General features: G+C 39.6%; 1 protein-coding gene across 1 annotated transcript; it reads right to left on the minus strand.

The window, feature by feature from the left end:
• Nucleotides 1-15,687: 15,687 nt before the first annotated feature.
• mettl14 (methyltransferase 14, N6-adenosine-methyltransferase subun) lies at nucleotides 15,688-23,865 on the minus strand. Its single transcript, XM_035637563.2, has 11 exons — nucleotides 23,624-23,865; nucleotides 22,881-22,969; nucleotides 22,455-22,542; nucleotides 21,138-21,215; nucleotides 19,708-19,795; nucleotides 19,299-19,389; nucleotides 19,003-19,144; nucleotides 17,929-18,021; nucleotides 17,036-17,152; nucleotides 16,638-16,848; nucleotides 15,688-16,199 (listed from the first exon to the last, which is right to left on the minus strand). The coding sequence occupies exons 1-11, from the start codon at nucleotides 23,687-23,689 to the stop codon at nucleotides 15,892-15,894; spliced, it is 1,371 nt and encodes a 456-aa protein (XP_035493456.1). The 5' UTR covers nucleotides 23,690-23,865; the 3' UTR covers nucleotides 15,688-15,891.
• Nucleotides 23,866-23,998: the final 133 nt, after the last annotated feature.

Here is a 23,998-nt window from a genome sequence, read left to right on the forward strand (position 1 = left end):
TGTAGAGAGAATCAAGCTGGAGAAATTAAATTGACAAACAGTTAAAGCAACATCAAAAAACAGGATGAGTGATGAAATAGAAATGCTATTACAAGTCTCCACTGTTTATCTGTGAATTATTAGTTATGTACCTAATTATATGAGGATCTGTATAAATTTTGCTTAATATCCTTATTTTTACTTCATTTAGCACTCGCTTCCAAATGTATCAAGGTCATAAGTGTTGCATGAGTGGTTACCATTTTGTTTTAACATGTTTTTCTTTCCTCTGTGAAAACGTAGTGCCATTGCAACTAACTGAATGACAACTGTTTTTTGTGATGGATGGACATATGAACAGTCACTACTTTGGTGTTAACATAAACATTTAGTTGGCTCGTATGAAATCCTTTTCTCTGATCCTAAGAACTGGAGTGTAATTTTGTATTTTTTTACGTCCTGTGTATGCACATACAAACATCCCTATATAGATATTTTTTCAATAATTCACATTGATCATAACTAGTATTCTATCTAGCGGGAGATTAAAATGATAAGACATTTGATTGTACTTACTGCCTCTATTAATGTCTTTGCTAATGCCTTGAACCCAGCAGAGGATTTGTTTGCTAATTCTGGTCTGAAGGTGTCGTTTAGCTTGAATTCCACTGCCACTTTTCTTTCTGTAGATGGTGCATCTGTTGTAGCTGCTGGTTGTGCTGATGTTCCAGATGTTGGTGGGGAGGTTGCATTGCCTAGAATTATATTTCATATTAGATACTCCTAAATTACACAACTTAACTTATATATTAACCACTTATATAAATAATACATGTCTATTTGGTGCTGATATATCAAGTTAAAAAGGCCTTGCAGTGAGAAAAATCTACTGGCAGTGAAATGGAATTGTGGAGACTGCAATACCTAGAGGTGACATGGTTGAGATTAGTGGGGAAGTCATGTTGACTGGTGGTGGGGAAGTCATGTTGACTGGTGGTGGGGAGGTCATGTTGACTGGTGGGGAGGTCATGTTGACTGGTGGGGAGGTCATGTTGACTGGTGGGGAGGTCATGTTGACTGGTGGTGAGGTCATGTTGACTGGTGGTGGGGAAGTCATGTTGACTGGTGGTGGGGAGGTCATGTTGACTGGTGGTGAGGTCATGTTGACTGGTGGGGAGGTCATGTTGACTGGTGGTGGGGAGGTCATGTTGACTGGTGGTGAGGTCATGTTGACTGGTGGTGAGGTCATGTTGACCTGTGGTGGTGAGGTCATGTTGACTGGTGGTGGTGAGGTCATGTTGACCTGTGGTGGTGAAGTCATGTTGACTGGTGGTGAGGTCATGTTGACCTGTGGTGGTGAGGTCATGTTGACTGGTGGTGGTGAGGTCATGTTGACTGGTGGTGGTGAAGTCATGTTGACTGGTGGTGAGGTCATGTTGACCTGTGGTGGTGAGGTCATGTTGACTGGTGGTGGTGAGGTCATGTTGACTGGTGGTGAGGTCATGTTGACTGGTGGTGGTGATGTCATGTTGACTGGTGGTGGTGAGGTCATGTTGACTGGTGGTGGTGAGGTCATGTTGACTGGTGGTGGTGAGGTCATGTTGACTGGTGGTGAGGTCATGTTGACCTGTGGTGGTGAGGTCATGTTGACTGGTGGTGGTGAAGTCATGTTGACTGGTGGTGAGGTCATGTTGACCTGTGGTGGTGAGGTCATGTTGACTGGTGGTTGTGAGGTCATGTTGACTGGTGGTGAGGTCATGTTGACTGGTGGTTGTGAGGTCATGTTGACTGGTGGTGAGGTCATGTTGACTGGTGGTGGTGAGGTCATGTTGACTGGTGGTGGTGAAGTCATGTTGACTGGTGGTGAGGTCATGTTGACTGGTGGTGGTGAGGTCATGTTGACTGGTGGTGGTGAAGTCATGTTGACTGGTGGTGAGGTTGTGTTTATTGGTAGTGATGTTGTGTTGACACCTGTAGAGCCAGTTGTACCATTGGGAGCAGCTGAAGTGATTGGCACAGTTGGTACAGATGTAGGTGCAGCTGTTGGTGAACTAATTCCTTTAAAAACAAAAATCAAATTGTTTAAGCAATTACATGTGACTGCTGTCTGGTTAAAAGTATTCACTCTTCAGATGTCTCATTCAGGATAGATGATTATGAATACTATTGTTCTTTATCATAGAAAACACTGATTGTATAAAAAGTAATGGCAGTAGCAGCGCTGCGGCAGATACACTGGTGTTGTGAAGACATGCATGAGAGCCACAGCAGTTCAGCAAAGTCACCTTCATGCACTAGCAATGCCATAAATATATACATACAAAGACTTCACATTGGCTTCTTCAGCATGTTGCTATATTTTGTCAATATTTCTTCAGCGTATATATATATTTTTTCCAGTTCCCTATACGGAATGTGATATTCTGCAAAAATTAACATGTGCACAAATAACCTATAATCACAAAATATACCTTTTCTCTAAAACTCATAATGGATACTCCCTTGTTCCGCTGTCCGTACAATTAAGTATCAATACAAACTGGTGAGTATTTTCACATGTACAGAATTAAACCAATATATGACACACTACATTCAAACCAATTTTACAGTTATTGTCAGAAGTTACACACTAAATCAAGGGCTTTATCAGGTAGAGTTACCAGAAAAAAACTATCAAACAACTTACTTGTTACAACAATGCTTGACGTATTAACTGGAAGAGAGAAGTTGGAATTGTTGGTTGCCGCCTCCACCAGAGTATTTGCAACGGCACTAGTTTCTGGCGTTGAGCTTTCATTTTTGAACTCTAACTCAGCGTCTACTACAACTGATCCTTGTCTGTAAGAGAAATCATTTTTATGATAATTAATATCATGTTTTTTGTGACAACCAGACATAAAATTACAATATACTGCAGATATTTAATAATGTCAAAAAAACTTGATGAAGCGAATAAACATTCAGGTTTGTAGAGGGACATACATGTTTTCATTGGTTTGAGCATTTCATAGTTATGCATTAAAATAGGTAGATAAGGATGCATACAGCTTAATTAAAACATTTATTATTTTCTTCTTCAAATATTAGTTATAGTGTTACGTCATATACCTGAAGGAGTTGATCACAGTTCTTATGAACGATTCTCCATAGACTTCTTTGTAGAGAGAATCAAGCTGGAGAAATTAAATTGACAAACAGTTAAAGCAACATCAAAAAACAGGATGAGTGATGAAATAGAAATGCTATTACAAGTCTCCACTGTTTATCTGTGAATTATTAGTTATGTACCTAATTATATGTGGATCTGTATAAATTTTGCTTAATATCCTTATTTTTACTTCATTTAGCACTCGCTTCCAAATGTATCAAGGTCATAAGTGTTGCATGAGTGGTTACCATTTTGTTTTAACATGTTTTTCTTTCCTCTGTGAAAACGTAGTGCCATTGCAACTAACTGAATGACAACTGTTTTTTGTGATGGATGGACATATGAACAGTCACTACTTTTGTGTTAACATAAACATTTAGTTGGCTCGTATGAAATCCTTTTCTCTGATCCTAAGAACTGGAGTGTAATTTTGTATTTTTTTACGTCCTGTGTATGCACATACAAACATCCCTATATAGATATTTTTTCAATAATTCACATTGATCATAACTAGTATTCTATCTAGCGGGAGATTAAAATGATAAGACATTTGATTGTACTTACTGCCTCTATTAATGTCTTTGCTAATGCCTTGAACCCAGCAGAGGATTTGTTTGCTAATTCTGGTCTGAAGGTGTCGTTTAGCTTGAATTCCACTGCCACTTTTCTTTCTGTAGATGGTGCATCTGTTGTAGCTGCTGGTTGTGCTGATGTTCCAGATGTTGGTGGGGAGGTTGCATTGCCTAGAATTATATTTCATATTAGATACTCCTAAATTACACAACTTAACTTATATATTAACCACTTATATAAATAATACATGTCTATTTGGTGCTGATATATCAAGTTAAAAAGGCCTTGCAGTGAGAAAAATCTACTGGCAGTGAAATGGAATTGTGGAGACTGCAATACCTAGAGGTGACATGGTTGAGATTAGTGGGGAAGTCATGTTGACTGGTGGTGGGGAAGTCATGTTGACTGGTGGTGGGGAGGTCATGTTGACTGGTGGGGAGGTCATGTTGACTGGTGGTGAGGTCATGTTGACTGGTGGTGGGGAAGTCATGTTGACTGGTGGTGGGGAGGTCATGTTGACTGGTGGTGAGGTCATGTTGACTGGTGGGGAGGTCATGTTGACTGGTGGTGGGGAGGTCATGTTGACTGGTGGTGAGGTCATGTTGACTGGTGGTGAGGTCATGTTGACCTGTGGTGGTGAGGTCATGTTGACTGGTGGTGAGGTCATGTTGACCTGTGGTGGTGAGGTCATGTTGACTGGTGGTGGTGAGGTCATGTTAACTGGTGGTGGTGAAGTCATGTTGACTGGTGGTGAGGTCATGTTGACCTGTGGTGGTGAGGTCATGTTGACTGGTGGTGGTGAGGTCATGTTGACTGGTGGTGAGGTCATGTTGACTGGTGGTGGTGATGTCATGTTGACTGGTGGTGGTGAGGTCATGTTGACTGGTGGTGGTGAGGTCATGTTGACTGGTGGTGGTGAGGTCATGTTGACTGGTGGTGAGGTCATGTTGACCGGTGGTGGTGAGGTCATGTTGACTGGTGGTGGTGAGGTCATGTTGACTGGTGGTGAGGTCATGTTGACTGGTGGTGAGGTCATGTTGACCTGTGGTGGTGAGGTCATGTTGACTGGTGGTGAGGTCATGTTGACTGGTGGTGGTGAGGTCATGTTGACTGGTGGTGGTGAAGTCATGTTGACTGGTGGTGAGGTCATGTTGACTGGTGGTGGTGAAGTCATGTTGACTGGTGGTGAGGTCATGTTGACCTGTGGTGGTGAGGTCATGTTGACTGGTGGTTGTGAGGTCATGTTGACTGGTGGTGAGGTCATGTTGACTGGTGGTGGTGAGGTCATGTTGACTGGTGGTGGTGAAGTCATGTTGACTGGTGGTGGTGAGGTCATGTTGACTGGTGGTGGTGAAGTCATGTTGACTGGTGGTGAGGTTGTGTTTATTGGTAATGATGTTGTGTTGACACCTGTAGAGCCAGTTGTACCATTGGGAGCAGCTGAAGTGATTGGCACAGTTGGTACAGATGTAGGTGCAGCTGTTGGTGAACTAATTCCTTTAAAAACAAAAATCAAATTGTTTAAGCAATTACATGTGACTGCTGTCTGGTTAAAAGTATTCACTCTTCAGATGTCTCATTCAGGATAGATGATTATGAATACTATTGTTCTTTATCATAGAAAACACTGATTGTATAAAAAGTAATGGCAGTAGCAGCGCTGCGGCAGATACACTGGTGTTGTGAAGACATGCATGAGAGCCACAGCAGTTCAGCAAAGTCACCTTCATGCACTAGCAATGCCATAAATATATACATACAAAGACTTCACATTGGCTTCTTCAGCATGTTGCTATATTTTGTCAATATTTCTTCAGCGTATATATATATTTTTTCCAGTTCCCTATACGGAATGTGATATTCTGCAAAAATTAACATGTGCACAAATAACCTATAATCACAAAATATACCTTTTCTCTAAAACTCATAATGGATACTCCCTTGTTCCGCTGTCCGTACAATTAAGTATCAATACAAACTGGTGAGTATTTTCACATGTACAGAATTAAACCAATATATGACACACTACATTCAAACCAATTTTACAGTTATTGTCAGAAGTTACACACTAAATCAAGGGCTTTATCAGGTAGAGTTACCAGAAAAAAACTATCAAACAACTTACTTGTTACAACAATGCTTGACGTATTAACTGGAAGAGAGAAGTTGGAATTGTTGGTTGCCGCCTCCACCAGAGTATTTGCAACGGCACTAGTTTCTGGCGTTGAGCTTTCATTTTTGAACTCTAGCTCAGCGTCTACTACAACTGATCCTTGTCTGTAAGAGAAATCATTTTTATGATAATTAATATCATGTTTTTTGTGACAACCAGACATAAAATTACAATATACTGCAGATATTTGCTAATGTCAAAAAAACTTGATGAAGCGAATAAACATTCAGGTTTGTAAAGGGACATACATGTTTTCATAGGTTTGAGCATTTTATAGTTATGCATTAAAATAGGTAGATAAGGATGCATACAGCTTAATTAAAACATTTATTATTTTCTTCTTCAAATATTAGTTATAGTGTTACGTCATATACCTGAAGGAGTTGATCACAGTTCTTATGAACGATTCTCCATAGACTTCTTTGTAGAGAGAATCAAGCTGGAGAAATTAAATTGACAAACAGTTAAAGCAACATCAAAAAACAGGATGAGTGATGAAATAGAAATGCTATTACAAGTCTCCACTGTTTATCTGTGAATTATTAGTTATGTACCTAATTATATGTGGATCTGTATAAATTTTGCTTAATATCCTTATTTTTACTTCATTTAGCACTCGCTTCCAAATGTATCAAGGTCATAAGTGTTGCATGAGTGGTTACCATTTTGTTTTAACATGTTTTTCTTTCCTCTGTGAAAACGTAGTGCCATTGCAACTAACTGAATGACAACTGTTTTTTGTGATGGATGGACATATGAACAGTCACTACTTTTGTGTTAACATAAACATTTAGTTGGCTCGTATGAAATCCTTTTCTCTGATCCTAAGAACTGGAGTGTAATTTTGTATTTTTTTACGTCCTGTGTATGCACATACAAACATCCCTATATAGATATTTTTTCAATAATTCACATTGATCATAACTAGTATTCTATCTAGCGGGAGATTAAAATGATAAGACATTTGATTGTACTTACTGCCTCTATTAATGTCTTTGCTAATGCCTTGAACCCAGCAGAGGATTTGTTTGCTAATTCTGGTCTGAAGGTGTCGTTTAGCTTGAATTCCACTGCCACTTTTCTTTCTGTAGATGGTGCATCTGTTGTAGCTGCTGGTTGTGCTGATGTTCCAGATGTTGGTGGGGAGGTTGCATTGCCTAGAATTATATTTCATATTAGATACTCCTAAATTACACAACTTAACTATTCTATTAACCACTGACATAAATAATACATGTCTATTTGGTGCTGATATATCAAGTTAAAAAGGCCTTGCAGTGAGAAAAATCTACTGGCAGTGAAATGGAATTGTGGAGACTGCAATACCTAGAGGTGACATGGTTGAGATTAGTGGGGAAGTCATGTTGACTGGTGTTGGTGAGGTCATGTTGACTGGTGGTGAGGTCATGTTGACTGGTTGTGGCGATGTCATGTTGACTGGTGGCGGGGAGGTCATGTTGACTGGTGGTGAAGTCATGTTCACTGATGGTGCCGAGGTCATGTTGACTGGTGGTGACGTCATGTTCACTGATGGTGCCGAGGTCATGTTGACTGGTGGTGACGTCATGTTCACTGATGGTGCCGAGGTCATGTTGACTGGTGGTGACGTCATGTTGAATGGTTGTGGCGATGTCATGTTGACTGGTGGTGGTGACGTCATGTTGACTGGTTGTGGCGATGTAATGTTGACTGGTGGTGGTGAGGTCATATTGACTGGTTGTGGCGATGTCATGTTGACTGGTGGTGCAGAGGTCATGTTGACTGGTGGTGACGTCATATTGACTGGTTGTGGCGATGTCATGTTGACTGGTGGTGGTGACGTCATATTGACTGGTTGTGGCGATGTCATGTTGACTGGTGGTGACGTCATGTTGACTGGTGGTGACGTCACGTTGACTGGTGGTGGCGAGGTCATGTTTACTGGTGGTGCCGAGGTCATGTTGACTGGTTGTGCCGATGTCATGTTGACTGGCGATGCCGAGGTCATGTTGACTGGTGGTGACGTCATATTGACCGGTGGTGCCGAGGTCATGTTGACTGGTGGTGACGTCATATTGACTGGTGGTGCCGAGGTCATGTTGACTGGTGGTGCCGAGGTCATGTTGACTGGTGGTGACGTCATATTGACTGGTGGTGCCGAGGTCATGTTGACTGGTGAAAAACAAAAATCTTATTAAATGAGCAATTCAAGGGTCTTTTGGATCTTTAGAAATGTAACACTGTACAGTGCAACAAGGGAACATCAATTTGGAATCTCAGATCAAAGGAGTAGAATGTTAATATTAGGCACTAAAGAGGTATTTTGGAGGAAATTTATAATAGTAAGCTATACTAATACTAGTTTTTTTTTTCAATGTAGTGGGTTCCTACAGGGTACAGTACTGGTAAACAGAGAAACGTTTTTACGGCAATAACTTCTCATTTGTGGCTCAATCCTTGCTGCAGAGTTTGGATGTCTCATCTAATTCATAATTTGTGATGTGCATCGTTTGTGGTATGGTATTGTAACAGATGTGGGAAAATATCTGTTTATTGTGACACTGACATATTGGCAACCTTACAAAAAGCTGATACAACTAAAAATTACCTGGCAAAAAAAAAAATGGCAGTTTGATATACAGTCCATAGTATACATAGATCCTGCATTGGCACCACAAGAGCAAGAACTTTCTTTGCGGATTGTTTTGTAGAGATTAATTGGGCCTGGTTATCAAGGGGCTTCAGTAACATTAGACCCAGTAAAATTTTAACTTTGGAAGATTCGCTCATTTTTGACTGCCTTAACATTTGGGCTGGGCGATAAAACGATAAAGATAGTATCGTGGACTAAATTTTCCTCGATAGAAATATAGGCACTTCGAAGGGGGATTAAATTTTTGCATGTTTTGTTTTGTTATGCATCTCTAACGGTGGTCAGAGCTCTAGTCGAGTGCTGTGCAGTGTGTGTAAACCTCATTTGCCAACAGGTTAACTATCGTACTAGCATCAGTCACGAGTCACGTGGGTTTAGCATCCCTGCTAGCGCCTCTGTTACACACACAAGAGGTTGTAAATTCGAGGCCACCCTGTGACGCATGATTGAGTCAGGTTTTTTCTGTATAGAAGCATTACTAAATGCATTTGAATATAAAAAATAGAGACATTGGTAAAATAAACTTTGATATCCGTTATATATTGTTGTATTCATTAATTTAGTGGCTATAATTGGCTAATTGAATGATGGGTTACAGTATCCTCCTGGTGGAAATGCACGGTCACAATCTGGCCCTCTGGTATTGAGGATACAATTTTTGTGGCCCTCTCTATAATCAAAGTTGCCAATCCCTGGTCTCGGTAATTAATTGGAAATTTTGTAGTATGCATGACCCCTCTGATGCTTTTCATACGGGTGCATATTGGCAAACATAAATGCCAATACTAATATGTCTGTGAAAGGCTCATAATGGCTCCAATTTAGGGACTTATTCTTGATATTGTAATGCCCTTTAATATTATTAAGATTAATCGGTAACATACCATGTTCCCAATACATTTCACACCATATATTTCAGTTGTATGTGCAAACTGCAATATAACAACATCAGCAATTTTCTGTCTTGCTATTTTCTTCAGATTGGATATATCCTTGTAATCATCTAGTATCATCACTTTACCTGTTGTTGTGTTAATGTTTGCTGATGTTGTTCCCACTAGACCTGTCGGGGAAAAAATTTCAAAAAGATCATATCTGAATTATGTCCAATACAAAGTAATGTAAAACACACACACACACACACACACACACACACACACAGAAAGAGTGGGAGAGAAGGGGCACTTTTACATTACTATACCTGCAAATAGAAGGAGTATTAGAAGATCCATCCTCCCCATTCTAGTTCCTGTAAAATATAAAACTGTTGTCATTCTAATATACGTTGGTCTTCAACATTTTATATCGATGAGGGAATTGAATATTAGATACATCGGCCAATATAACAAGTAATACAATTCAACAGCACTGCACATTATGTCCTAAATGTAACCATGTTGAATTGATCCTTTGTTTAGGTAGGACTTTTGCAAGGCTGTTGTATTAAACTGCATTGGTTAGCCAGTTGTATTTTATAAACTGTTATCTACATGTATAATATAGCAACTCAAATGTAATCAGTGATTTTGACAAATGTATTACACACTGACATTCTGGATTCAGCACAGCAACATTCCGGAAAAAACAAGTTTGGCTTAGTTTTTCCTTTCTGAAAGAGTTGCGTTACACCTCTGTGGCTGCTCAAGATTCCAACCAGGAAGGTATGCTTTGAAAATCCTTTGTTACTACTGAGCAGTTTTGGAGGCAACATTCTGATCACAATTCTTTGAGTAGCTTGACTCCAACAAAAAAATATGATAGTTATGAGGAATATACCTGATTTGTGATGCCAGGGTAATGTTCAGCTCAGTGATGGATAGCAATGCAAATTATGACAAAAGCAACACTAATGGCAAAGACAAATTATGAAAATAATTTATTCTGTCTCATTCGGATTGCTGTTTGAATTCTGACTTTGCCACTTCAGTACAATAGCTTTTTATTATTGCCCTATAATGATGCATTTAATATGGTTAAAAATATTAGACAAAACAACAATCCTTTAAACTTCCTAAACAGTATTGAACTGTATACGTCACGAGCATATCAACCTTACTATTTCAGATTCACAATAAAAATTAAGTTGTATATTTGAAGCAATGTGTATCTCAACAAATTTGTGCTTTAGCCTCTACATTTTCTCCAGCTAGAAGCTATCTTTTTATATTCTCATAATGAAGATTAATATGCATTTCTCAGAAAAAGCAATTGCATTTCCAATGGTTAAATTAACTGACATTACTATTACACGACCGTAGCTGCTACAGCACATTCACTCTACCAATCCGACAGATGGTTGTGTAGCGGCCACACCTTAACAAGTCAATCATATAGTCAATCAAGTCAAACATATACTGTAGCTCTAGTAGTTACATTCATCACAATAATGTGCATATCTTAATAACAAAATTGAATAACATATTTCCACTAAATCAGCAGAATGTCAAAGGAAAAGCAGACAGCAGAAATATTTATTTCATCACATAGCTTCCCCTAAACTCTAATGGAAATCATTCATAATCACAGAATTTCGTTTTAATTTCAATTTAACATAAATTTGCTACATCATAGATTGAATCCATGTATTAAAAATTAAGTAAATAAAAAACACAAATAAACAAAAAAAAACAACCATTAAATCCCCAAATCTGAGGCTCACTTAGCATTCTTCTCAAACAATCTTTTTTACTATATAAATTGGTAGACACTTTGGTGATGCAAAGTGATTTCTTATGGGTAGTATTTCAAGTGCTCATTTGTATGCTGAATTGTACAGCGATACCAGTTGAAATATTTGCTTTCTTACCCAAGTGTCCAAGTCCCAAGTCCAAACTGTTCGATCCGCTTGTTTTATCCGCTGCTCACTGAATGGTTCAAAGCGACACTACAGTGGCACCAGACACCGTCACCCTTTGACTTAAAAAATGGAAGTGAAGACTTGTACGTGACAGTGGTTTTTGTCATAGAGACAAGAAATTCTTGTTCTTTCAAGTTGCAGGACTTGTTTTGCTGTACATGATTTGGGAGGGATGGAAGGGGGGGGGGGATGGGGACGGACAAGGTGACAAGTTGAGTAATGAATACTTCCTTGCTAACTCAAACACTAGTGCAGTGCCCGTTCACGCCATGCCTATTTTGGAATGGGACATTTTTTTGGCTTGTGGTATTGCTACTTGGAGCTTTTTCAAACTAACATCTTCACACTTGACACTGTGCTATCTTCGGTTCTGTGCAATTCATTTACCAATGTCAGAAATAGACACATTTGTTGGGTAACTTTACATAGTCAAATCCATTATAGAGTTGCGCATTAGGCAGCGAAGAAGACTTTGGTTGTATTCCGTAAACATTTGGATTGTTATAGTGAACTGTTGCAAAAGAGTGACCGCCAACGGATAAAGGCACGCTGCGGAAGTAGAAGAAGACATATACAACTCAGTCCACAGAAAGGCCTGTTGAGGCACACTGCCCCGCCCCAACTACTGGTCCGAAGGCAGTTCAATGTTCTTCCGTTTAATCAAAGTTTAAAAATGTAATTGCGCCCTCAACAGTAACCTGACAAGTGTGAAGCCGATAACATGATTGGTTCTCTGGATATTCTGCCACATACAGACAGAGATTCCTTTTATGTTAAAGTTAGATACTTAAGGTGCTGCAACATAATCTGAGCCTCTGGTGCAAAAACTCAGGGAGCAGTGCTAAAATTTTGATTTGTCTGTAGTAAAAAACATAAACTCTTGAGGAATTTCCAAAACTCAATCGTCACCATAAACAAGTTTCTGGTTCTTACTCCTGGTTTAATAAAGGCTATTGTAGCTCCCCAACAAGATCAAATGATTTCATTCTTTCCCATATCATTGTTTTTATAGTTTTCAAGTTTTTTTAGGAATATATTTTTAGTATAGTTATAGTATATAGTTTATTTTAAGTTAGAGACTTGCAGTGCGCAAGATGTGGTGTTCCTGCTGAGTGTTAACAGGTTTGACCACATTGAGCAACCTCTGATAGAAATTTTTTAACAGCTCTTGTACAGGATACTAGGTTGGCGAGACAAAATGCAATAAACAAACAGAATGTTACTTCAGTTTTAAGGGGGAGTAAATATGATAACAAAAAACAGAAACGGTGGAGAGAGGAGAGGTGGGTGGAAAGGGCCCAGCCTTATCAAAAAGGCAAATTCTAACCTGAAATGTAGAGAGGGTATCTGCCTCCTGGACATAAACTGGGAGCTGGTTCCACAGGAGAGGTGCCTAAAAGCGAAAAGTGATCTATTTGGATAATATGGTACTATGAGCTATTTGAGATATGACAAAGGTTGATCATAAAGTTCCTGTCACCAAGAAAAAGCCTATCCTCTCTTCCTTGTTGGACAGATACACAATAGGGCTTGTAAATATAACGTATACAGGAGTCGCAAAAGCACAATCATGATAAAAAGAAACTGAATAGCGATATTATGTAAATTCAGTAAGTATATATACATTTTGACGTCCAGAGATCTGTAAGGAAGACACATACACAAAGGAGGCAAAACTCAAGCGTACTGCTCAGGATGCACTAATTGTTTGTATTTAATTACAGGTATGAACAAATACATAGCAAAGCTGAACCCAGGGATCAGGGACATCCGAGAAATGCACAGACAGGAGCCATGAAACGAGGTGAGAAAATGAGGGCGGACATAAACAGAGGTCTAAAGACAGAAAAATGTACAGACATATTTCTGTTCTGAAAGTGGGAGCTTGAGGAAAGAGAGCATGGGGGGTTGTGTGAGAGAGAGGGAGGTTCCCATTTTTTAGTCCTCCTCTTCTGTATGACACACAACACAGACTCATACTCATTGGTCAGCATTGTCAAAAAGTAGATACATGTTAACCACCCCAACACTGAATCAGGCTTGCCAACATTCTGGAGAGACGTGACTGAGGGCGTTCCACAGCTTTAGGGACTTTTTAACATTCCAACAAAAGGTATCGACCGTAAGGAAAATTCAAGAATACCAGCTCTTGTATTAGTAAGCTCAAAACTATTATACACTTCAATTACACTTCCTCATTGAAACAGGCTTGGATAACCCCTCTGTTCTATGAGCCTTCATATGACCCTGCTCAAGTTGCAATCAATTGACTGCTTATGTCACTTTTTATCTAAACCTATGGAAATTGTCTCACAATACCTTTATCATCACTTGTTATATCATGGGACTACCATTCCCTTTGACGCAGTGAAACGCGACAGTGAATCCCATCTGTATGTGTCGTGTCATGCCGAGGACAAACATGAGTATCTCACCCCCCCTGGCACAGCGGATAATTCTAGATGCTTTTGCATTCTTGGCTGAGTCACGCACAAGACTGTTATCACACAAACTGCAGATGCCTGCAATGTATCTACTTGTTACAAACTCGGGTGAAATGTTGATACTGAGAGAGGAATTAGAGATGACCTCCAGTAGCCGCTGAAGTTTCAGCCACAGAACTGGCATCATCTCAGCATCTAACACAGTGGATCACAGAAATTTTCTTGATGAAAAATTGTGTAGTTCACTTCATTAGAAGATCATCAAATTGAAGTAATTAAGTAAACTAAGTGGTGGTTACATGTAGGAAATTGATGAAAATGTCAGGGTGAAGTTGTAGTTTCTTATGAGGAAGATGCCCTAAAGTAGAAATCATTTTCTCATTTCACTCTGGCGGCAACATCGTTATTGCTGAGGGTTAAGTTTCCTCGACTGCTTAACAGGTGGTGAAGTTCCGGGTGGTGTGGCTGTTTGAACTGGCAATGAAGTTCCATTGACAAGTGATTATAACGTCAGTTCAACTTAATTTGTTTTGGGTGGAAGCACAGTTTTGCTCATGTAGAAATCTTACTTCCTTCAATGCACTTGAGTCGTTGCAAATTTGTGTTGATAGGGACAATTAAGGCAGACTTGAACCAAGTGGCAGTGAAGTTGGAGTTAGTTGATGTTGAGGAAGTACTGTTGAATGTTCGTGATGTTTTCAGTTTTAATGAAGTTGTGGTGTTTGGTGGCAAACTATCACTGGCTGGTGGTGGAGTGGTGACTGGTTTTAAACTTATATTGATTGGATGCAGCCTTCCTGTAAGTCAGTTCATTAAAGTGGATGCAGCAATGTTGCCATACAAGGTTGCCCATACCACCTGTGACACTGATCACTATTTAAAAATATGGCTAGACTTACTAAAGAATGAGGTAGAGGCTTAAATAAAAGTGTTTAAGTTATCTGGTCAGTTATGTCTCAGCAGACACACAATGTGAGGCATGGCCTGATCTAAGGGCACTTTACCTATTCAGTTACTCAAAACTGCTAAGAAAATAATGTGTCCCACCAATCTACACTGAATATTCATGGGAAAAAGTGAAAGCTGTCTTAGATAACATAAGACAATCAAATGAAAGAACAAAGGCACACTGCTTTGTGCCAACTGGTATAACAGGATTTGACAATAGAACCCAGCGAACACCTACACAAGCTTGAGAATGAGCTTGGGGGTTAAGATAAAGTGATTAGCAGGATATTAAAGATTTAGTTAGTACTTTCCATCCTGAGGTTTGCATCGGATTTCTTGGCAACCCATGCCATAGTTGCAGAAAGGTCAATGAAATGATAGAATTGTGTACACATTGGCAAACAGATGACCTGTGTGAAACCTATGCTACTTCAGGACACTAGTATACCTTGTGAAGAGGTAACTGTTAAGCAATAAAGCCAGACCCGACTCTATATGATTACTTGAAAGAAGTATGTACATTGAAAGAGGAATTTTATGAAGATGTGTAGCATTCCTTGATTGGTATCGATCCTATGCCCTTCTTGCCTGACATTGTGTTCCTGCATGCTGACAGCATGCAAGAAGAGAACAGCCAATCAGCTTTCAGTAAGCTGAGGTGCGAGCACAAATGTCAAATACTTCATAATAGTAGCAGTACTAGTTTTAAGAGAACAATGCTAATCAGTGTTCGATAAAGCTGCTATTTGTAGTTTATGACAAGGAATTAAAAACAATTATTTAAAATTACAGAATATTACAGCAACATTGGGAAAGAAACTTGCTACTCTTGCATTTCTGGACAAAAATACAGAATGTGTTGGTTGGCGTTATTTGACATAGATATTCCAAGGAAGAAAAAAGACATACTATATAAATCAATGCACAAATAGAAATAGTGAAGAGGATTTATTGAGAAAAAAAGCCATTCATTGCAATGTATATCCATGACAAATATAAACAAAAAAGTTTCAAAAAGATTTACTACACTCATTACCTTCTCAGCACTCACACAGTAACCATGCCTACTGAATTACAAGTTGTAGTATTGCAGATGGAAATTCCGAGAATTAGTCTGGTTCACATGAGCGCTATTTTCTAGCGTGGTGGGAAACCTCTGTGTAGCCCTCCCCTTCCCCTGAACCCTCCCCTGTCCCCACGGAAATTTGGTCGATTTCTTTCCCGGCCTCTGTCTCCACCTCTTCCTGCATTTGGCCCACCTCGTCCGCCTCTGGTTGCTCCGCCACCACGGTCCGACTTCAGCTTAGCAGGGGGAGACTTGGGCCGCAGCCTCTCTATTTCTTCGGTGCAGCCAGAAAGGATGGAATCGGGTATAGCAAAATGTGAGGAGTAGGTCTCTGGGTTAAAGTTACTGTTTGTCAAAGTAGGACCCACTGTTAACCAGCCTGGAAACAGAAGACATCGAGACAAGTTAGCGACAGCATGGGTGTTCAGGACCAAGCAGATACAGAGGAAGAAATATTAAAGGGACAGTAAGCGATTTAAAAAGCCCTGGCTCTAAATCTAAAAAAAAAAATGGTGTGGCCCGCACCACACTACACTTTGTGTGCAGTTTGTAAACATCACTCCCAGACAACTTAAGAGAAGTGCTATAGGGACAGACGCTACAACTCACGGGTTTTGGCCTCGTGGTTAGCGCGTCCGTCTCGCATACCTGAGGCTGCGAGTTCGAGCCCCGGCCAGTACAGTCAAATCATCAACAACAACAAAGAGAGAAAGAAGCTTCCGTAAAAATCATTTACTGCCCCTTTAAGTAAAAACAAACTACACACTGTTTTGACCCAGATTAGCTTAATCTTTTGGGAAAAGCATGTCCATCTCACCGGGTCTGATGGTTGAATCTCGCCCAAATAGGTGCAACCTCCTGCGGCCTAAACAGAAGTGCTCAATGATGTGGAAGATCTCCACAGGCTTCTCTACATTCCCCATCTCAGGCTCCTCTGTGATGATCAAGTCAATGTCCACATTGGCATGGATGAAGTCACCATCAGTGCTCCTACGCACCGTACCTTTGATTCCCATTAGGCAGTGTTCCTGGAAGGAGTATGTTGTACGTGTCTCATACTCATTACAATGCCCAATTAAACAGGTTTAACTTAACTTTTTTGTGTGTGTAGATGGGTCATGTAAACTTCCAATTGAGTACCTAACATCACATCTACAGAGTAATTACATGATGTCATATTTACATTAACATATTTCACATGAGTGAATACTATACCTTAGTCCTCTGGAACACCGCTTTTGGGTCCAGTGCCTTGGTCTTGCCTGGGTTATTCTTGTTGGTCTTGATCCAACAGATATCCTCACAGCGCCTAAAGCCCCACTTCCTCAAACACTGAGTGTAATGAGGATAGGGAAGTATTATGATGGATTACGTGCAACATGACGTAACAAGCACTCAGTTTACGACTGCTAATATGGACAGGTTATTTGTAATTTTCTTTGATTTTTTTTTTTTGTATGTCACATCAAACAGCAAATCATAAATAATGTGAATTGACATTTACAAAATCCAGTAAGAAACCTACGCAACACATTATGTCTGGCTTTCATGTCAGCTTGGCTAATTACTTGCTCGTTTGCTTGCAGAAGCTAAATTCTTTTTGAGATAATACAGAACATTTCAAAACAATTCTAAAGACATTTATATCAGACCAAAGCGCTGCTACTACCCTGTCTGCAGTCAAAAATCGTATCTATATTTTTGAAAATTAAAAATGTATAGAAAAATATTGAATATGTGGTTTTATGACCCATGCCTGTGTAACAAATAGTAGACAATGGGAAAAGTCTTGTCCACATTCTTGAGAAAGTTAAAGTTGTTATACAAACAGTTAATTTTCAGAGGCACACTGAACAGGTGAGTTTTCCGAATGACTCAAAGAATGTGGAGTGACCCAACTAGTCGTAAAAATTACACACATGCTTTGGGTTGCAAAACATTATGAAACCAGGAAAGAATATGACGCAAATGGACACAAAGCTAAGAGTATACCTTCAAGGTTGAATGCACTTATTGTCAGTCACTTTGGACAAAAGCATCAGCTAAATGAATGTAAAGTAAGCCTGCGATTTAATCTGTGTTTTTGACTGTGTGAGGGATGGTGTTACCATTCTGCCCAAGTCCAGTCCTTCTCCAGAGCCACACCACAGAAAGACAAAGGAGCGTAGAGCTGATATCTCCTCAATTTCAAGTTTCATGATCTACAACAGCAGGAGAAACAAGTGAGTGAACATGATGTCAAAAGCATGAGCCATGGATAATGAATACACCTTTTACTAATCAGTTTAACTTTTCTTTCCCCTTGGTCAAGTGGTTAGGTTGTCCTGTCAATACAACAGGCACAAGTGATTGGTTTGATTACCATCTGTACATTGGCATCTGTTCTTCTGGATCCTTGCCACTCCCCACTAGGAGAGGGTTGAGGGTTATGGTTTGTCTTTATTAAAAAACATTCAAACCAACTTCATCTTGGCTGGGCACCCACTTCTCAAGAAGGCTAGCCACAGTACCAAATCCTCTCCATGTTAAACAACTTGTCGAACTGTGGACGGAGTATCTTTTGAGATAGATTTAGACACCAGGTTTGCTAGACCCTGACTCCAATTAGCTTTTTCTGAAGTCATTCAAGGGGTTCACATACATTTTTCCAACCTACACTGTAAATTTTTTAATTATGTACTCAATATGGCATGAAAAATGCCATAATGCGGTGTTAAAACAGATTGCGTTGTTCATTTTCACTTAGATGAAGATCAGACCATGTTTTAAGACAAATGTATACATAAATGTGGGTAATTTCAAAGGGTTCACTTAGTTTTTCGTGCCCCTGTATGTTTGTGAGCCTATACGCACGTATGATTACAGTCCTATTGTCTTGGCTGATAACGTCCAGCCAGGGTTCCTATAAGTTGATTCACCTCATCCAACCAGATTCCTGCATTCCAAACTCTAAACCACTGACTAAGATTTGTTCCCCTTTGTTTCATATGTTGCTGATACCAACTTCTCCATCTCACTGTATTTTTCATTATTACCATCTTAAATAAATGTTCCTTTGTTGTTGAAAAGTTTGGCGTTCCTCTCCCTTCTTTGCTGTGGCTATCGGGAAGTCATAGCCATATTTTCTATTTATCCACAATACCACCATGCAAAATGCCAAACAATCAAAGATTCATACATACATCATCCCAGGTCCAGCAACGTTCAGTGTTGCTGATGCCTGATTCTCTGTAGTATTCCTCTAAGGGGGGTTCAAGGAGAATAACATCAAACTGGCACTTTAAATCCTGCAGGTCAAAGTGCTCAGGGTCAGCCTGGAGGTACCTTAACATACAGACACACACACAACTTTAAAATTGTCAATTATTTTCAATACAATACTTGATACTTGAAATGGCCAGTATTCTCTCTGACAAATGTCACATCGAAAATCGGTCAGATATGTCATCTTCAATTCATTTAACTATTTTAAACGTACATGGGAGGGATGTTGGTGGTGGAGATGAGTTCATCCTTTAGTCGGATTAACTCTCGAAGTTTAGGGTATTCTTCAAATCGATCAGCCAAGCCTTAGCCACAGAAGACAAAGAGGTCAGACCCACAATTGAGCATGAGCATGCACACCGACACTAGTGACAGACAGCCATCATGAAATAATTGGCATAGGCTTATGTTCGCACTTATGAGGCCGATAGAGAAAAAAACATATCTTTACTCACAAAGATACATGTACAAGTACAGAGACACACACACACCCACTCACCCACCCACTCACTCACACACTCACACACACACACACACACACACACACACACACACACTCACTCACTCACTCACACACACACACTCACACACTCACACACTCACACACTCACTCACTCACTCACCAACATCTCTGATGAAGTTTTGTGGTCTGTGACCAGTGTCCACAAAGTGCTGACAGTAGTCATTGTGAGGGTTTAAACTCTGAGTACCCTGGGAATAAATGAATGAATGAATGAAGATTAACAAAATAAGCAGGAAAGAAAAAAAAATCGGAATAAAAAGAGACAATTTTTATTTCTATCAAAAAAAAGTTTCAAGAAAAACTTTCTTCTTCAATATCTAAAAAAACCCAAAACATTTTAAACTCATGAGGAGGAAAGATGTCAGATGAACAATGGGAATCCTTCTGCTTGAATAAATAACACAAATAACTTTCTACGGATATTAATTCAGTTACTAGCTAAAATAACACAACACAGCTTCCCATCAGCCAATGCCAGGAAAAGTTTGCAAAACAGAGAAAACATACACTATGCCCTTTGTAGATTGTTAAACTGGTTCCATCCTGTAATAATGGTTGACATCACATGAGTCATTGTGTCTCACATTACATCAGAGAAATCTAAATCTATTTTCTCACAGCCCTGTTGTGTAAGATTGAGTGCCTGACAATAATCTAAAAGGTTAGGTTAGGCAACATTTTGAGATACAAATGTTTCTGTGTTATTATGTTCAACTTGCTTTTATGTTTTGGTTTTGTTTTTTATCTCAGCAAAATTTCACGTCTCCATGTTATGTCTTTGGGAGCATTTTGTAAATACGGAATAGTTAACATTCACCAAGCCATCTCAAATTCAGTGAGTTGTAAATCAAGCCTTTACATTTAACTATTTATTTTTTTCAATTTAAATTATTCATCAAAAGTAGTTACTGCTGTTGTTGTGGGTAATGCAGGTCTTCAATTTCAAAGAAAGACAATAAAGATGTACATATACAACAGTGATAAGATTTTTTCTTTTTTGGAGGGGGGTTTATTGCACGAGAACACTCACTTACTAAATATATAAATTAAACCATCTTCTAATGTCAGTCATCACATTAATTCAAACAAAGGCAGGTATGATCACACTAGGGAAAAAATATTCCTGAGCTAAATGCTCTCTTACACCTGTGGTCAGCCCCTAAATGTTCTGCTTGTGCCCCTAAAAGGGGCTACTGTGCTCCTACTAAAAAAACGGTTAGTCTGAAACCCTGAAGGTGTTGGCTAAAAACTGGTCAAATAAATATAAAGACAAATGCAACATTCCCAATACTAACCACTTATATTTCTACCTATTTTCAGAATTTTTTAATATAGCTAGGTTCTGCATTCAGGAAACAATTTTTTTTCTTACCACAGAGAAGCAATGAAACCCCATCTGATTAACTTTGTAATTGGTGCAATACTTAACTTTGCACTTTGTCGAGCAACACTGAAGAGAAAACTTATCGTGGGATAAGGTAGGAAAGGAAACTTTGTGTGTGTAAAAGCAGAGACAGGGAGGTTTCCAACCTTGAGGAAAGTACTTGAGTCCTTGTACACCTCCTCGTATGGGTTGCTTTCATCAAGCTGCTGGACCTCCACCTCTTCCTAACGCGTACATACACAAACAGACAAACACACACAAAACTGCAATGAGCTTGTATTTTTGCCTATGGACAGAACCTCTATTTGCATGTGAGGAACAGGATGAATGCAAATAAAAACATTTAAGTTTGACCAATTTATAAAACATGAATAAAACCACAATCACAAGGAATATCTGAGGCCTTAGGGTGAAATCATCAAGATTCGCATTTTCAAATCACTTTCAATAACAAAGAATAAGCAGGCATGTTGTCAACATTATCCTGTCGACATGAAATATTCACCCAAAATCCACAAGTAGACCTCATATTTTACTCTATACTCAAATATTCAAACTGTATAGAAGTTTGCCCATCTTATCCTTTGGTTATTTGAGTTAAATACCAAAACCAAATGGAGCATAGTCTCACACACAATGCACAGCAGTGAAAACTAATCATTTACAGTCCAGTGTGTTGGATTTAGGGGGATCTAGTAGTGGAAATTGAGAAATAATATTGATAAACATGTTTCCGTTAGGGTATAACCCCTGAAACCAAAATTTGTGTTCATGTTACCTCAGATTGAGCCCTTTATATTTACTTTCACAGAGACCACCATGTTGCACCATGTTGTTGCTACAGTAGCGTAGAATGGACAAACCTATAGAGGCCTTTTATGTTATTATCTTAAATAGAGGCCACGAAGGTTCTCCTTAACGCATGGAAAGGAAGGATAAGTCAAGGGGTATTCCGTTGCCTGCAGTTTACAACTTCACTGCTAGGTGTCACCAAATCCCACACACGGAATATTTAAGAACAAAACATACTGGTAGAATACTGGTAAAACTACTTTCAAAAAAGTCAACTAACAGACTAAGATCTGCAGGCAAGGGGCATGTCAACATTCCCCCTGCCCAGCGTTAATAACTGGAGGGACCACACATTTGATGAATGGTTTAAATGAATGTAAATGAATTGAATTTGCTTTTAGTGGCCAGATGCTCTGGAACAACCTGCCTGAGCAGATGCATCAGTTCAGTCAGCATTATCTTTTATAATTCTCCCCTATTCATTCTTACTCAACAGCATGCCCAGATTTTAGTGATCGTCTTTTGTTGCCTTCTCATTGTGTATTATTCCTGAATTAGGATTTCATTGACATTTAATCAGTTTTTTATGCTGTTTAAAAATGTACATTCAATCGGCTGGAGGCCTCTTTCACTAATGCAGACTAATGATCGTAAGAAATGAATACACTCACCTTTTGTTCTTCCACATCTTCCTCCGTGTCCTCTCCCTCTGTCTGTGCCTTCCTTTTAGAGGGCAGCGCGGAGCTATCAAATGAAGACCTGCAAAACACAGGGTCAAAATTTGGCACTGACAATAATGAGACAAAACTGGGAATCAAGATGGCCTATTTTTTTTTTTTTTTTTACAAACAATGTTAAAGAAGGAGGAGGCATGGGCAATATGGAAAAGTCAGAGAATATATTAAAAATAAATATGTGCAAAACTGGGGTCTTAAAAGGTTAAAAAAACAAACTGAAAAATGCTCAGACTGGCAGTTCTGTGTTGTGCAGACCCACGTCCCCGTAGCTTTGCACATATGGAGCATTTTAAAATCTCGATTGTCTGCTTTAAGTCAAAGGCTTTTTCTACTGTCCTGGGGGATTCAATTGCAGCTCACCTGCACGTTCCTCTTGTCTCCTCTATCTCCTTCAGTTCATCTTTACTGTTTAGGACAGCTCCAATGCTGTCTGCACTCTCAGCTCCCAGCTGTGGATAGACAGTCGTATATTCATTCAAATTCAGGCATATAGGCTGAATAAGCCATAGGCGTATACAAGGAACCTTTCCCTTAACTTAAGAAGAAAAACAAACAATAACAACAAAATTAAAACTAAGCTGACATAACTACAGGGAAATACAACAAACAGTAATGACAAAGAACAAGAAGCACCCAAACTGAACAACAAGACTTAACCAATGAGTAGACGACAATCCAATACAAACACACAGCAGCAGCAACAACAACAACAACAACAACAACAACAACAACACAATGTGCTATCAGAGAATGTGCGTTTCATTGTGCACATATGTTGTATGTGACTTACACACTGAAACTGGTTCGTTATGTTTTAATTCCTGATCAGAATCCTACTCGATACCAGACTGGGCCAAAACAGCGACATCGACACGTTCACATCGCTCATTTGCATTAACAGTCCCGTGCTTTGTGTTCCGGGTCCACTCGTGGGCGAATGTTTGAAAGAGGTCTGTAAACGACGTCATCGCCGGGTTTACGTGTGTCCTCGTTCACCACACGGTCGAACACGCATCTGCCACACAACGTGAACTTTGCTGTTTCCTCGATGAAGTCGTAAAGATTAGCAACTTGCTAACAACACACTACTGACTGCTACTTGCCTGTTGGGCTAACAGCTGCCGCCTAAGTTTTTGTCGCTGGCGGATCTCTTGGAGTCGACTATTCATTTCGTCCCCTGTAGTGTATTTATTTGTCTGCTAAATACCAGTAGTTGTTGTTATTTAAAAGCCCCTTCGACATATGTCCGATAAGCTAGCTGTAGCGGTAGCGGCAGCTAACAACTGGCTAACAAGTATCATCCATGGATGTTACAGCCGCTAAAAATCACAATGGCGGCACTCGTTTTTGACACCGGGGTGGTCGGTATGGGTTCGGGTACTTTGAGTGGGTGGAGTTTGCCCCTAAAATAGCGTGTTAGACACCTGGTTGCGACTGCTCAGCGGCTAATGTCATCTCCGTGTACACCAAAGTAGTCT

Source organism: Scophthalmus maximus, chromosome 8, assembly GCF_022379125.1.
Source record: "Scophthalmus maximus strain ysfricsl-2021 chromosome 8, ASM2237912v1, whole genome shotgun sequence".
In the NCBI taxonomy this organism is placed as follows: Eukaryota; Metazoa; Chordata; class Actinopteri; order Pleuronectiformes; family Scophthalmidae; genus Scophthalmus; species Scophthalmus maximus.